The sequence below is a fragment of the Lycium ferocissimum genome, chromosome 5, assembly GCF_029784015.1.
Source record: "Lycium ferocissimum isolate CSIRO_LF1 chromosome 5, AGI_CSIRO_Lferr_CH_V1, whole genome shotgun sequence".
Classification (NCBI taxonomy): domain Eukaryota; kingdom Viridiplantae; phylum Streptophyta; class Magnoliopsida; order Solanales; family Solanaceae; genus Lycium; species Lycium ferocissimum.
Genome location: NC_081346.1, coordinates 3,917,011 through 3,930,914, shown reverse-complemented (window position 1 = coordinate 3,930,914; position 13,904 = coordinate 3,917,011). Strand labels below are relative to the sequence as shown.

The window sequence follows — 13,904 nt, the reverse complement described above, 5'->3', positions numbered from 1 at the left end:
AATATGCTTAGATTATATTACATATACCTAAAATATAGTAAGAATATACCTATATTATACTTCTAGATATATATGTATAACTTATAACTTAAACATGTATATACCATATATGTTTAAGTTATATGTATACTATATATTATAAATATATTCTTAGTATATTTTAGTTTTCAAGTATATAACTTTCTAGTTTTTAATTTAAGTAGATGTATATTATAAGTATATTCTTAGTATATTTTAGGTATATTCCTAACTTAATATAAGTAAAAATATGAACACAAGTAAATAGAAGAAAGCTCAATGAACCATATATTTTATTCATTCTTGGATAACATTTATTTGCAAGTTGTAGTTTTTTTTAACTTGCAAATAATACATGAGTTGCAAAGAAATAGTAGAATAATAAGATCACCAATTCTCAATCATTTGGTTAATTTCCCCCATATCATATTCGGCCATTGAGATATCTTCAAAGTCTTCCATTTGTCCAAAACCCACTTGCTATCAAATCTTCAATTTCTTCCTCTTCGCCTTCCTCCGCTTCTAAGTTTTGGTTGCGTCGCTTTGATCTAATCCAATCGCGAATGCACACTAGTACTTGCAAGCTAAAGCCGGATAATGAGTGTCTATGGTCTCCAATTTATTGTCTTCCTTGGCTAAATGCGCTCTCCGAAGCCACGGTTGATGCTTGAACCGTAAGAATATCTCGAGCCATTCTTGAGAGTATCGGATGACTTGCCTTGTACTTCTTCCACCATGCTAAGACGTCCAATTCATCTAGTTTCTTGATATTCACATTTGGCTGCATCAAATAAAAGTTATATTCATCAAAGTTTGCACTACAAGAAGGAGTTGGCTGTGAATGTAAAACTTTTAAATGCGACAAACCCGACAAGCCCTTTTTGCTACTTTGAGAAGTAGTAGGGTGTGGAGCAACGGGTGTAGCACATTCTTCCAAATTAGAATAATGAGTAAAAAAAATTCTAAACTCGTCATCAATAGCGAGTTCGGCTTCAGCTAAAGATGGTTGAACTCCCTCTTCAATTTCTAAAAATGTATAAATTTGACCAACCAATGTTTTAGTATAAGACACTTTTAAACAAGGATTTAAAAGAGAACCCAATATAAATAAAGTTAGGATGGGAAAAAAATACTTCTTAAATTTGATTATCATATCAAAAATAGCCGCTTGATAACCGGGTTTATATTTATACTCTTGTAAAACTCTAGCTATTTTCGCTAAGTAGGCTAAAATTTCGATTACCGTGGGATAGAATTGTTTAGAAAAATCAAGAGTTGCATTATAAAAAATTTATAGGAGTTCAACACATTCCTTAACATCTTCCCAATGCGTAAAATTTAACCAATCATCACTATTAATATTATATTTGTTGTGAACTTGTTGTATGGGAATCCTATACTCATATGCTTGTTGTAGCATAATGTAAGTGTAGTTCCACCTAGTCTCAATTTCTACTTGAATTTTCCTTGGTCTAAGGTTATTTTTCACACAAGCATTCTTAAAATCTCTAAGTCTTCCCCTATTAGGATTACAAAAAAGAAACGCAACCGCATCTCTAACTTTTTGAATAGAATCGTCAAAACACACAAGACCATCTTTAACAATTAAGTTTAAAATGTGACAACTACATCTCACATGAAAAATATTTTTTAGTAGAGGGTTTAATTCTCTTTGTAAAAGACCAATCGCCTTTGTATTAGTAGAAGCATTATCTAAAGCAATACAAAGTGTTTTTCTATAAATATTAAAAAATCTTATAATAATAGACATTGAATCCGCTAAAAAATTTTCATCGTGACGATCTTTTCCTTCATCATATAAAAAAGCTATAATTCTTTTTTGCATAACCCAATTGTCATCAACCCAATGACGTGTAATAGCAAAAAAATCTAACTTGTTAAGACTAAAACCCAAATCGGCGTAAGAGAAACATTACAATTTAAAGAATTAAATACATGGCGCAAATAAAATCTATATTTTTTATACAAATCTATAACATCCACTCTACAAGTACTTTTTAGGAATACCCTCAAATAACGGATTATAACAACGTTGAATGTAAGTAACAAACCCCAAACCCGAAGGAAAGGAAAATGGTAAACAATCATAAGCTACCATTTTAGCTATTTTTACACGCTCTTTTTTCTTGTCATACTTAAAATTTTTACCGGTTCGTGAATTTATTGTCATTTGAATACCCCCACATTTGAACCCGTTTGCTCTCCCCAAACATCCATATGTTTCTTTCTCATATGATCATTTAGTGTACCCGTTCCACCATCCTTACTTGTCCCTTGCCTAAAAGCAAATACTTGTCCACATAGGGTACATTTAACTGTTTGGCTTTCCCTATTCTTAGTCATAAACTTTCAAATTTTAGCGGTTGACTTACGAGTTCTAGGCAGTTTGTCTTGTGTATGTGATTGTGCAGATATGTATCTCCTATGAGATTTTCGGGGCTTGTGTTTCATCATCATCATCAATTTCATTAAAAGTGCGGTATAATGTTGTTGCATTGCCTCATGACCTAAAAGTGGATTATTTCCACCAACATCAATACCTAAATTAGGTGTTTCTTCCACAAATGTCTCCTCATTAAGCCCACCCCTAACAATACCACTACTAGTCGCACCACGTCTAAATCTCTTCGCCATTATTAAATAGAAATAATTTAAATCACACTCAAATAAATCACAAGAAAATAAATTGTAACAAATTAAATTGCGTTAAATTAAATTAAATTAAAAAATAAAGATAGAGTTGGAACGAAGGTACCAAATAGCGTGACTAATTTCCAACAAAGTGAAGGCGGCTAGAATTGCAAATCCACCAAAGCTACTTCGATTGTTGCAAAATCACTAACTCCACCAACAATATTATAATTGCAAAATTAATAATTAAAACTATAATAAGACTTTATAATATTCATTCGAGAGAAATTTAAAGTGACTAATTGTTGCAAAGTAACTATAATTGAGAGATTGAGATTTGAGAGAAAGAGAAGAGTGAATTGGTGTGGATTAAAATGGAAATGGAGAGGGGTTTATATAGGGGTGGGGGATGGGTTAAAGTGTTAAAAAAAAAAAAGTTTGGGGGGGTTGGGGAGGGCAAAAAAGGGGTTTGGGACCGTTTGGCAACGACCATTTTTGCAAATGGACCGTGGGTGCCCAACGGTCCAACAAAGGAATGTACCCAACCCCAACGGCTCTATTTAATATATAAAAAAAAAAATTCACCGGTTTAATTGTCCGGCTCCCGTTTCAAAAAAATCGAAACCGGACCGGTATGTAATATACGGTTAATCGGAACCGGTTAATCGGTTCGGGTTTCGATTTTACCGGTCCTGTTACCGATTTGAACCGGTTAAATCGAACCGGTTGACGGGTTTATTCTACACCTTTTATAATTATGGCGTATATGTTATCTATTTTTACTTTACCAAATACTAAGAATGAACTAACAAATATTGTTTTTAGGAAAAATGCTGCTCTCCATCTCATTATGTGATGATGTTTAACTGGGCACAGAGTTTAAGAAAAAAGATTTTTTTTTTTAAACTTATGGTCTAAGATCAGTGGCGGATCCAGGACTTTCATTCAGGGTATTCGGAAAAAAAAAAACTAAATATACACTGTAATTTTTTACCGATGGTGTTCGGGTGAACACCCTGGCCCACAAGTAGATCCGCCCCTGTCTAAGATAAGCTGTAGATATTTACGGGGTTGTAAATCATCTAACTAAGGGAAAATTGGGCATTTTCAAGTTAAATTTTATGAAATGTAAAAAAAAATGTCATGATTCTTGGGACTCATTAAAAGTGAAAGAGTGTAACTTAAATTGGGACGGAGAGAGTAGGTAAATATTTTTCATACAAAACAGTTTCTTCCATACTAAAGCAATACTAACATACATATATGCGGGCCAAATTCTGTTTATTACTGGATTCCATAAATAATAAATACTAATTATATTTGGGTAGTTACACTTTAAATTCGTGACACAAAAGGGGGAACGAAGTGCAACTTGACATTTAGTAAAGGGACAAAGTGTCCTAACTAAATGTTTTGAGGGAGTCGAATTTTGAATTCTCGAAAAATCGAGCACCCTTTGCGTAATGCTTCATCTACGTGATCTCTTAAAAGGGCGGGAAGTTTACAGAGCTTCCATAAAACACACACACAATTAAAAAAAAAAAAAAAGGAGTTCGAACTGAAACAATGGAAGACTCAGGTGCAATTTTGTGTCAGATCTCTTTACTCAAGGATATGCTTGATCAGGTGCATTCACACACTTCTATCCTATTCACTGTGTGTTTAAATACATTCTCTCTCTGTCTTAATTTATGTGATACTTTTCGCTTTCCGAGATTCAAACTTTATGAACTTCATAGATTCTGAAGTTAAAACTTGAAACTTGAAAACTTTTGAAGTTGTGTTTGGACTTGCATTTTACTTGGAATTTTTTTGAAATTTTACGAGTGAAAGTGAAATTTCTTTCAAAATCTGGTCTGATCCCCCAGTTTTTGGAACTTGAAAATATTTTGAAGATAAATTTCTCAAAATATGATCAAATTTCATGGCCAAACCTATACGTGAACATAAATTTTCAAAATCTATGGCCAAACGCTAGCTTTTTTTCACCAAATTTATATGAGAAAAGTTGTAACTCATGGTAGTAATTTTCATGTAATTTTCAAATATACAAACTTTAATCTTAAAATATTGAGTTAATCTAATATACAATTTAGCTTCAAAGTTTAGTTAAATTGAATCTCAAAAAGCGAAAAATATAACATAAATTGGGACCGAGGGAGTATGTTTATGTGTATATGTCTCTCTGTGTTTTTATGTGTAGGTGAATCTCATGGTTCAAATTAGTTGGCATTTTGGATTTCCTTCAGGTAAACGAAGAAATTGAAGTGAATATTCAAGCTACGAGAGAGATTGAATCGCAAATAGAGAAGTGTAGGGAAATTGAAATCGCACTGGCTGTACGAGAATCAGAACTGACGAGAACCGCTTATGCACTTCAATTTGAAATTGTTGGATTGATGAGAGTTGATGGTATTTAGAGTATAGTAGCTTTACCTAGCATTCTGTTTGTTCTAATCTTTTGAGTGTTAATTTGTTCTTCGGGTTCTGTCAAATGCTTTCTTAATTTCAGATTTCTGCTTATATATATCCAATCCGTCAGTTGTTTTGGGTTATAACAAATAATGGAACATTTAAGTAATGGTTTGACTTACAACAGACAGTTGAAAAAATTCATTGCTTTTCCAAATTGGTTGTACTCATGGAGTGGTTAGATTTAACTATTGAGTAACTCATGGTTATAAAATAGTTAAAGCTCTTCCAAATTGGATTTACTCATGGAGTGATTTTATTTATACTGGAGTAACTCGTGGTTATACATAGTTCTAGAGGCTACTATGGTCTCTTCTCATAGTTTTCTTGTACAGGGACCAGTGCTGTCATTGGTTTTCTAATTTCCTCTGCTGTTCTTTTATTTGTTTTTTAGCTGATTCAGTGACCTCTCTCGAACATTTGGAGGAAAAGATATGTAATCTAAGAAGGAAGCGTGATGAGATACTTGAGAGAATGAATAACAGAAGGTGCTGATCATAAACTATGTGATACTTCATGTGTGAACTGCTCAACGATATTTAATAAGGAAGCTTCTTTCTGTTTGCAAATTCTACTTAAAAGTTAATTGTTAGTTAACTTTAGTGTTAACATTTGCAGGGATGAATTTGTGGCTTCATGCCTAGCTTTTCAAAATGAAGTTGCTGGTAAAGATAATGATGCAGTATGCACTTTGCTCGCAGAGAAAGAGCTGCTACAGAATGAAATTCATAGTTTGAACAAGAAAAATAAGGCTTTGGAAAGCTCAACAACAGCTTTTGTGGAAGAGGTTCTTGAAGATCTTCAGCAAACTAACTCTGGTAATTTTGTCTTGCTGTTATATACCTTTCCATCTTCCTTCTATCTAGTGTTTCTCACCTTTCTTATTGTTCAGTATCCTTTATTGGTGATATAACGTTCAATAGCTCTGTATGCAAGAGGTAGTTGCATAATAATTTAGTACAATATCATTTTCTTCTTCGTACATGTAGTCTTTCCCGAAGTTTTCTTGAGAATCATCTCTTTCTTGTATCCTTATTGGCCAACATTGATGTGGTTTTCTAGCATAATTTCAATCACTTGTTATCTGCAGAAATGATATATCCTTATTTCATACCTTTATTAAAATGACACTTCTTTGTCATTTTAAAAAGTTAACAGAAACTTGTATACAAAGAGCTATGTTTTTTAAATGCTAACAAATATCTGGTTGAGAAGATAATATATGAGAAAAATGGTGGATTAGTTTGGAACGAGTATACGTTTTCTTTGTTATTGTTCCCTATTGGTTTTGATTGCCTTTTCCTTTCTCCACATTTTGAGCTATTATTACATTATTTTGACAAATTGATACTTAATGTCTACCAAGCTCTTTTCCCTTTTCATCTAGGCTTCTATTATACGTGTGAACAACTTGAACTATCATTGCTCTATTTATCAGCAACTCTACCAGTAATTTAGATTTTGCACTGGTTAAAAGATACAACAGTTGATGCTTCATTTCAAAGTTTTTGGTTGTTCTAAATTGGAATCTGATGTGAATCACAGCTTTAGACGTTGAAATAAGATGTGGCAATATTGAGAATGAGAAACTGCTCAAGGATATTGCTGAATTAAAGAGGACTTTGTCGGCATTTATGTTGACAGGATTGCAAGAAATGGTAATCTACCTCTGCTTTTCTTTCAACCTTTCATTTAGTAGTGCCATCCTGACTCTGTCTTTCCACATCTTCAGCAGGTATCTGGAGTTGGTAATGTTTTTTCAGCCGCTGACCAGTGATCGATGTTCATGTTACTTGTGTGCTGAAGTTACAGGTACATGAATCTGTCAACCGGTTAGTTCAAATTATTCCAAGACTCCATGCTTTTAGCTCCAAAGTGAACTGTGACATAAGACAATGCCATGATGCATTTTCTGACTCTTTTAGTTTAGAGTCTTTAGTTTAGAGTGTTCAAAGTAATTAAGTAAAACAGGTCAACATGTAAAAGATTCAGCGGACAGTTTAGTGTGGAGTACAAATCTGATTCTCATTGATGTGTTCTTTTGCACGATATATATGCAGGCAATGTAAAATTTACTCAGGTGACCACATCAGTAACATATGTTGCATATCAGTAGCAACATAGTAAATATCTCAAAAGGTCATTCAACTATGAGAAATTATGTAGCAAAGCCATTTAACTTATTTTTTTTATCAATAGAGTCACTCAATTTAAGATTTTTCTCTTATAAAATTACTCAACGAACTTTGTCAAAAAAAAAAAGGGAAAAGGGCCAAATATACCCCTGTACGATGAGAAAAGGTTTAAATATATCCCTCGTTATACTTTAGGTGTAAATATACCCTACGGGTATACTATTGGATCAAATATACCCCTTCTTTTAGTTTGTCCAAGGTGGACATCTAATCCTATGTGGCACTAACATTTGATGAGTTGGCATGCCACCTCAAAGCCCCTAACCCATATTACCCCCTCCCCTTTATTTGTTCTTCCATGCTAAAATTTTCTTCCCCTTTGCCACCATCACTTTGCTGTTTTTCTATGCATTTAGTGATTATGTTCACTGAATAAAAAATTATAATAACTCAAAAGCAAATCTTTTTGGAATTTTGTTTTCCCTATTAATCAAGACGGGATCTATGGTCTTGCTTTTCTGCTGTTGATTTAATGCTACGGGTGGAACTGAAATCTTGTTTTGGGTTATTGTAAGAACTAAAGGATTGAAGGTTGAAGTTGGAAGAGGCTAATGTGCAAGCCAAAGCCCTTCCAAAATAAACAAATGCTAGTTATTGCTATTTAGTGGTCTCTTGTAATGAAGACAGAGAACTGTGTTGCTTTCATTGCTTTCTTGAGGTCTTCAATGGTGTTGTCCTCATTGCATCTTAATGTCACCTTCGCTAGAAGCAGTTGAGTGTCTTGTTGTGTGTATTTTTTCCGGTGACACTCATTTCAGGGATGGGTTGGCGGCGTGGAAGCCCGCCTTTGCATTTGAAGAAGATTGAATGGTTTTAGTGGGGAAAATGAATATGCTTTCACGGACAGGAAGTGGTGCATTTCTTACTTTTATTTTTAGTAATGCACGAACTGACGTGACCCTTTGGCTGTGATTTTAGGAGTTAAGGAAATTTTAGCGGCAGTAATGGTGGCAATGGTGGTGGAGGGGAAAAAAATTTAGAGTGGAGGAACAAATACAGGGGAGGGGTAAAATGGATTAGGGGCGCTGAGGTGGCATGTCATGTGGCAACCACCTCATCAAATGTTAGTGCCACGCAGGATTAGATGTGACACCTTGGATAAACTTAATGGGGAAAGAGTATATTTGATCCAATAGTATAACGTAGGGGTATATTCTGTTCAAAGTATAACGAGAGGTATATTTAAACCTTTTCTCATAGTACATGGTATATTTGGCCCTTTTCGTAAAAAAAAAAAACTAACATGGCAAAATAAATTAATCTTTTATGCCATATGGACATGGACCCAACAAATAAATCAAAATTAAAGGAGACCTATATCATAGACCCCACCCACCGACAAATCAAAATGGGTCTTCATTTAAACCCTTATTTCCTCTCTTCAGGATACATTTTAGCATGTTTGTTAGTCTTTCCAGTTTTACTAATATAGAGTTATGAATAAAAAATCTATTGATTACCTTTTCATCCATAATGTTTATTTGAGATATCCATTTGAAGATTCTATGTCGTGAAATATGTTTCACTCAAGATTCGAGATGTGAATTGATTTTCAGGCATCAAGAGTACGAATGAACTAAAATTCTTCTTTTCTTTATATTAGGAGAAGATTTGAGTTTTTGTCCATAGATTAAACTAATAGTGATGCTCAGAATTAAAAATGAAATGTTTGTGATATTCTTAAGAAAGAGACCGGAAAAGCTGGTATGGTTTTAATTATGTGCTGTATAGTTTGTAATGATTAGTGTTAGCCATAATGTTCGCAGAAATTAAGAAAATAGGGGTGGTAGATGAGGAACCGGCTCCCCTCCAGTGCTCCTTCGGTCCAGCCCCCCATTTGATTGCTGACACGTGTCACTGGATGAAATTAATGGCTCAGATTCCTACATCCAAATATAACTCTAAACACACCCCTACAGAGAACTAAACCCAGTTTCTTTCTTCCTGCACTCTCACCAGACAAATGCCGATCGGAAAATTGGCAATATTATGCCCATGTTGAAAGAACGATGTATGAATCTTAAATTGCCTTTTGCTCTGTTCGTGTAATCATTAAAATTCTAAAGAAAACTCGTGTCACACTCCGAACCTGGGCCTGGACGTAGCACGACACGTGGTGTCTCGACCCAATATAAGTGCACAAATCAGTGGTCTTGGCCAAGTAAGTGTGTCAATCAATGGTCTCGACCAAGTATACGTATACATGAGACTGTGCCCTCGGGCAAAATACATATGTTCAATATTCATTAATTATTGTTAAGAAACTGAGATCACTGAAATAATAAACATTGTTAAACTGAGACATGTATTCAAGGACTAATTATGAGGTCTGAAGCCTTAACAGTTTCTATGCATGCTGAGTTTCTAGACTGAGACTCATGGGTATCAAATACGAGTCTATTTAGATTACGTTCTGACTTTACAACATTCGAAATGAAAGTTATGAACGAATTACGGAGCTAGAGAATAGAAGTTCTGTAACTATTCAAGGAATTGAGCTTAACTATATTTCTGAAGCAATTCGTAACGTTGTAAAAGAAACACAGCGTAGGGAGAACCATTAACATTCCCAAACGTAGAAAGTTAGCCTCACATACCTTAATTCTGGCCTTTGAGCGTAATACAACGTTCATCAACCCTTTTAACCTTAATCTATAACAATACAAGTCAAAAGGTTTCAATATTAGTGAGAATCCTCATGTTTTGGTCATCTTAGCATTTTATCAAACACTTTGTGGACATAAAGCTCCACAACCTTCAATAATGGTGTTTCTTCATCCAATTACCCAACCTCTTGCTTCTAGATGATTCTACAATCTCAAATAGATATAATTAACCTCATTCTTCATCACCCATATGATTACAACAAACTTAAGTCAACAATCCAAACCATGCAATAGTTCATACGTTTCTTACTATCTAACCTATCAACTTATCTCTCAAGAACTTAGAGTCCATAACTACCAATTTAAAGCTATAATTGATTGGAATAGGAAAATCTTACATACCTTAATCGCTCCAAAACACTTAGAGAAGAATCCCAAAAATATGAACTTGAACCCTTGAGAACGGTTTTCTTAAGAACCTTAGGATTGTAGAGTAGAATCTTGTTAATAATCAGTATATGGGTGTTACTCTTTGCTAATATGATGGAATAATATGTGGGGTTTGAGGAAGAACCCACCTTAGGAGGTTTGGGGAAGTTCTAGGGTCTTTTCTTCTCAAAAAGTCAGCTAAAAACGAAGTGGAGTGAATAATTCTTGAAAATTTCACGATATGTACTTATATAGCTGAGCACGACCTGCAAAACGCAGGCGTGACCTGCTGGACGCAGACCAAATGCAGATTGTGACAGAAAAGTATGATGTTTGGTGCTCAACCTGCGAAACGCAGGTTGCGCTGCAGACTGAACCTACGAAATGCAGGTTGTGCTGCAGCCTATCGCAGGTTAGTAAAATGGTCATAACTTTTACTCACATGTTCGTCTGAGCTCCACCATATATCTTTGGAAAGGTATTTCAAAGGGCTACAACTTTCATGTTTTAAGTTTTCTCAAATTCTTAACAAATTTTCACGAAATCGGGCTGGAAGGCAGTCCTGCCGTAGACTTAACCGATTCTATCGAATCTTCAAAAGACCTCACTATTCGTCTTGATTCCTAAGCAACTATTTCCACCCAAACTCATCTCAATAAGAATTCATATGGTTAAAATGTTAGGTTAATACTCATTTAACACATTCACAACTAATTCAGATTTACGGAGTGTTACAACTCGACTTAGGTAAAATTGGCAATTGTATGCCCAATACTGAAAGAACAATGGATCATTTTTAGTTTGCCTTTATTGCTTCTTTGGGCGGAATCACTAAAATTAGCATTAAATAAATGGAAAAGGGCCAAAATTAGCCCTGAACTTTGGGAAATAGTTCATCCATACCCTTCGTTATACTATAAGGCCAATTATACCCTTACCGTTATACTATAGTCAGATATACCCTTATGTTAAATGGTCTACCACGTGGCATCATCCTAGACGCCCAGCCCATTTTCACTGCCAAATAATTTTTTACCCACCAACTTAACCCAACCCGAATATAATTTTTTCACCCAACCCATTTTCTTTTCTCTTTCTTACTCCTTCTTCTTCTCCATGCCCAACTCCTCCATGTCCACCATCTCCGATCCCTCACCCTTTTTTTTTCCATGTCATTCTTTTTTTGTTTTTTGTTTTTTGTTTTTTTTAAGTTAACTCTATCCAAATTACCAAACATGTACCACTAGATTAAGGGTCAAAATTAATGGGCTTTAAATTCTTCCCTTGGATTATACAACTCTATTTCGGTTTCTTAAATAGACTTTCAAACCAAGACAACTTGCGTGTGTAGCTCAAAATTGTCTCAACTTACAACGATGAAGATAATGGTAGCCGTAAAACGTGTTGTTGATTATGCCGTCAAAATCCGTGTTAAACCCGACAAGGTACATCTTTACAATCTTAACTTTTTGGTAATAATTATGTTAAATTCCATCTATTAAGTTTCACAAATTTGAAAACTATATTGATTGCAATTATGATAAGTATAGATGATTCATTTATACTACGGACCTAGTTTGATTGAGATTAAAGGATGTGTTTGGTATGAAGGAAAATGTTTTCTTGCAAAATGTTTTCCAGGACCGTTTGGCCATGAAGTATTTGAGAAAAGTAGTTTTTGTTTTCAAAGTGAAAATGGTACTATTTGGAAATTGGAGGAGTTGGGGTGAGGGATCGGATATTGTGGACATGGAGGAGTTGGGCATGGAGGAAGAACAAGAGAGTAAGAAAGAGAAAAGAAAATGGGTAGGGTGAAAAAAATATATCCGGGTCGGGTTGGGTTAAGTTGGTGGGTAAAAAATTATTTGGGGGTGAAAATGGGTTGGGCGTCTAGGATGATGCCACGTGGCAGACCGCTTAATATAAGGGTATATCTGGACTATAATATAATGGTAAGGGTATAATTGACCCTATAGTATAACGAAGGGTATGGATGAACTATTTCCCAAAGTTCAGGGCTAATTTTGGCCCTTTTCCGTTAAATAAACTCAGGTCAGCCTTTTATATATTTTGATGTGTTAATATTAGTGATTATCATTCATTAGCTGTTACAGTAGTTGTAGAGTGCACATAAATTACTAATTTTGGTTGGAGTTAAAAGAATGGAATTAAAGTGAATTGCGCATTAATTAACATTGCGCATAAGGAGAAGAAAAACATGGAGTGCACTCAGGGAAGAAGGGAATTGGGTTTAGTTTTGTGTGAAATATTGAATAATTGGAGAAAAATTGGAGCCATTAATTTCATTAAGTGACACGTGTCAGCAATCAAATGGGGGACCGGAGAAACTGTACCGAAAAAGCACTGGAGGGGAGCCAAATCCGTTAGATGCTTTTGATTTGTGGGTAGGTGGGTTGGGTCTATGATATAGGTTTTTTCTTTTAGTTTTGTTTTACATGTGGGGTTCATGTTCATATGGCATAAAAGATTAATTTATGTAATGTCCATTTTTCGATGAAAAAGTTGGCTGAGTGATTTTATAAGAAAAAAACTCTAAGTTGAGTGACTTTATTAATATAAAATTTTACAAAATTAAGTTTAATGACTTTGCTACATACTTCTTAGTTGAGTGACCTTTTGAGATACTTACTCATAAGCAACACAACGGCCGTGCACTATTCTGCTTACAGAAAAGGACCAAATATACCCCTGTACTATTAGAAATGGTTTAAATATATCCCTCATTATACTTTCAGTCCAAGTTCCCCATTCATTGAATCATGGTTAATCGATATACTTTTTACCTTATTAAATTACTCAATTACGGTAATTAATACTATTTAGTGTGAACATCCAAAGACACGTGTAAGAAAATCTCAATTGAGTATTGAAATTATCCTTGAATATTCCGCAGGTATGCTATTCTAAATATCCTCAAATATTCCTCACGTTATGCTATTCTAAATATTCTCAAATACTCCGCAAGTTGTGCTATTCTAAATATCCTCGAATATTCCATAGGTTATGCCATTAAGAATAGACACTCTTACATTTAATCACACGTGTAAGAACCTTCACGTTTTTTTAGGTTACAATGTTCATAAATAGGGCAGTTCAAGCCCTAATTATTATCAATTGAAGTGGAATTTTTATTTTTCGAATGAAATTGATCATCATCTTTGTGGATTTAAACTTCTTTCCTTTTGATGTGACGACCCAGAATAAGAGCTGAAATATAGGGAGCAGTACGTTTAGCTAGCAATGTAGTACATTCCGGAGCTTTTAGAGTTAGTTACGTATTTTAGCTTATTTCATTTCGACCCCTATATTTCCTTTATTTTCTTTTTGCATTTTAGTCCCTTGTTCAGTTAGAAGGGGGTTATATGTAGCTCAATTGGCATTGACCAAATCATCATTATGAAATACCAGTCTGCTTCTTTTCTTAGCTTAGTTTTCCTTTCATTTCCGCTTCTGTTAATCTCAGATTACATCACTTTTGTTCCTCGTTCATAAAAAATTTGATAGTCTTTGT

At 34.5% G+C, this 13,904-nt stretch overlaps 1 protein-coding gene across 3 annotated transcripts; it reads left to right on the top strand.

Moving 5' to 3' along the window:
- Positions 1 to 3,961: 3,961 nt before the first annotated feature.
- On the top strand, positions 3,962 to 7,298 carry LOC132058093 (uncharacterized). 3 transcript variants are annotated; one of them, XM_059450659.1, is made up of 6 exons: positions 3,962 to 4,296; positions 4,920 to 5,082; positions 5,546 to 5,630; positions 5,761 to 5,960; positions 6,688 to 6,800; positions 6,875 to 7,298. In XM_059450659.1, the coding sequence occupies exons 1-6, from the start codon at positions 4,237 to 4,239 to the stop codon at positions 6,917 to 6,919; spliced, it is 666 nt and encodes a 221-aa protein (XP_059306642.1). In that variant the 5' UTR covers positions 3,962 to 4,236; the 3' UTR covers positions 6,920 to 7,298. The 3 variants fall into 3 exon arrangements, with proteins under 3 accessions (XP_059306642.1, XP_059306641.1, XP_059306640.1); XM_059450658.1 differs by having other exon boundaries at positions 3,984 to 4,296; positions 5,537 to 5,630; positions 6,878 to 7,296; XM_059450657.1 differs by having other exon boundaries at positions 3,989 to 4,296; positions 5,537 to 5,630; positions 6,875 to 7,294.
- The last annotated feature ends 6,606 nt before the right edge of the window (positions 7,299 to 13,904 follow it).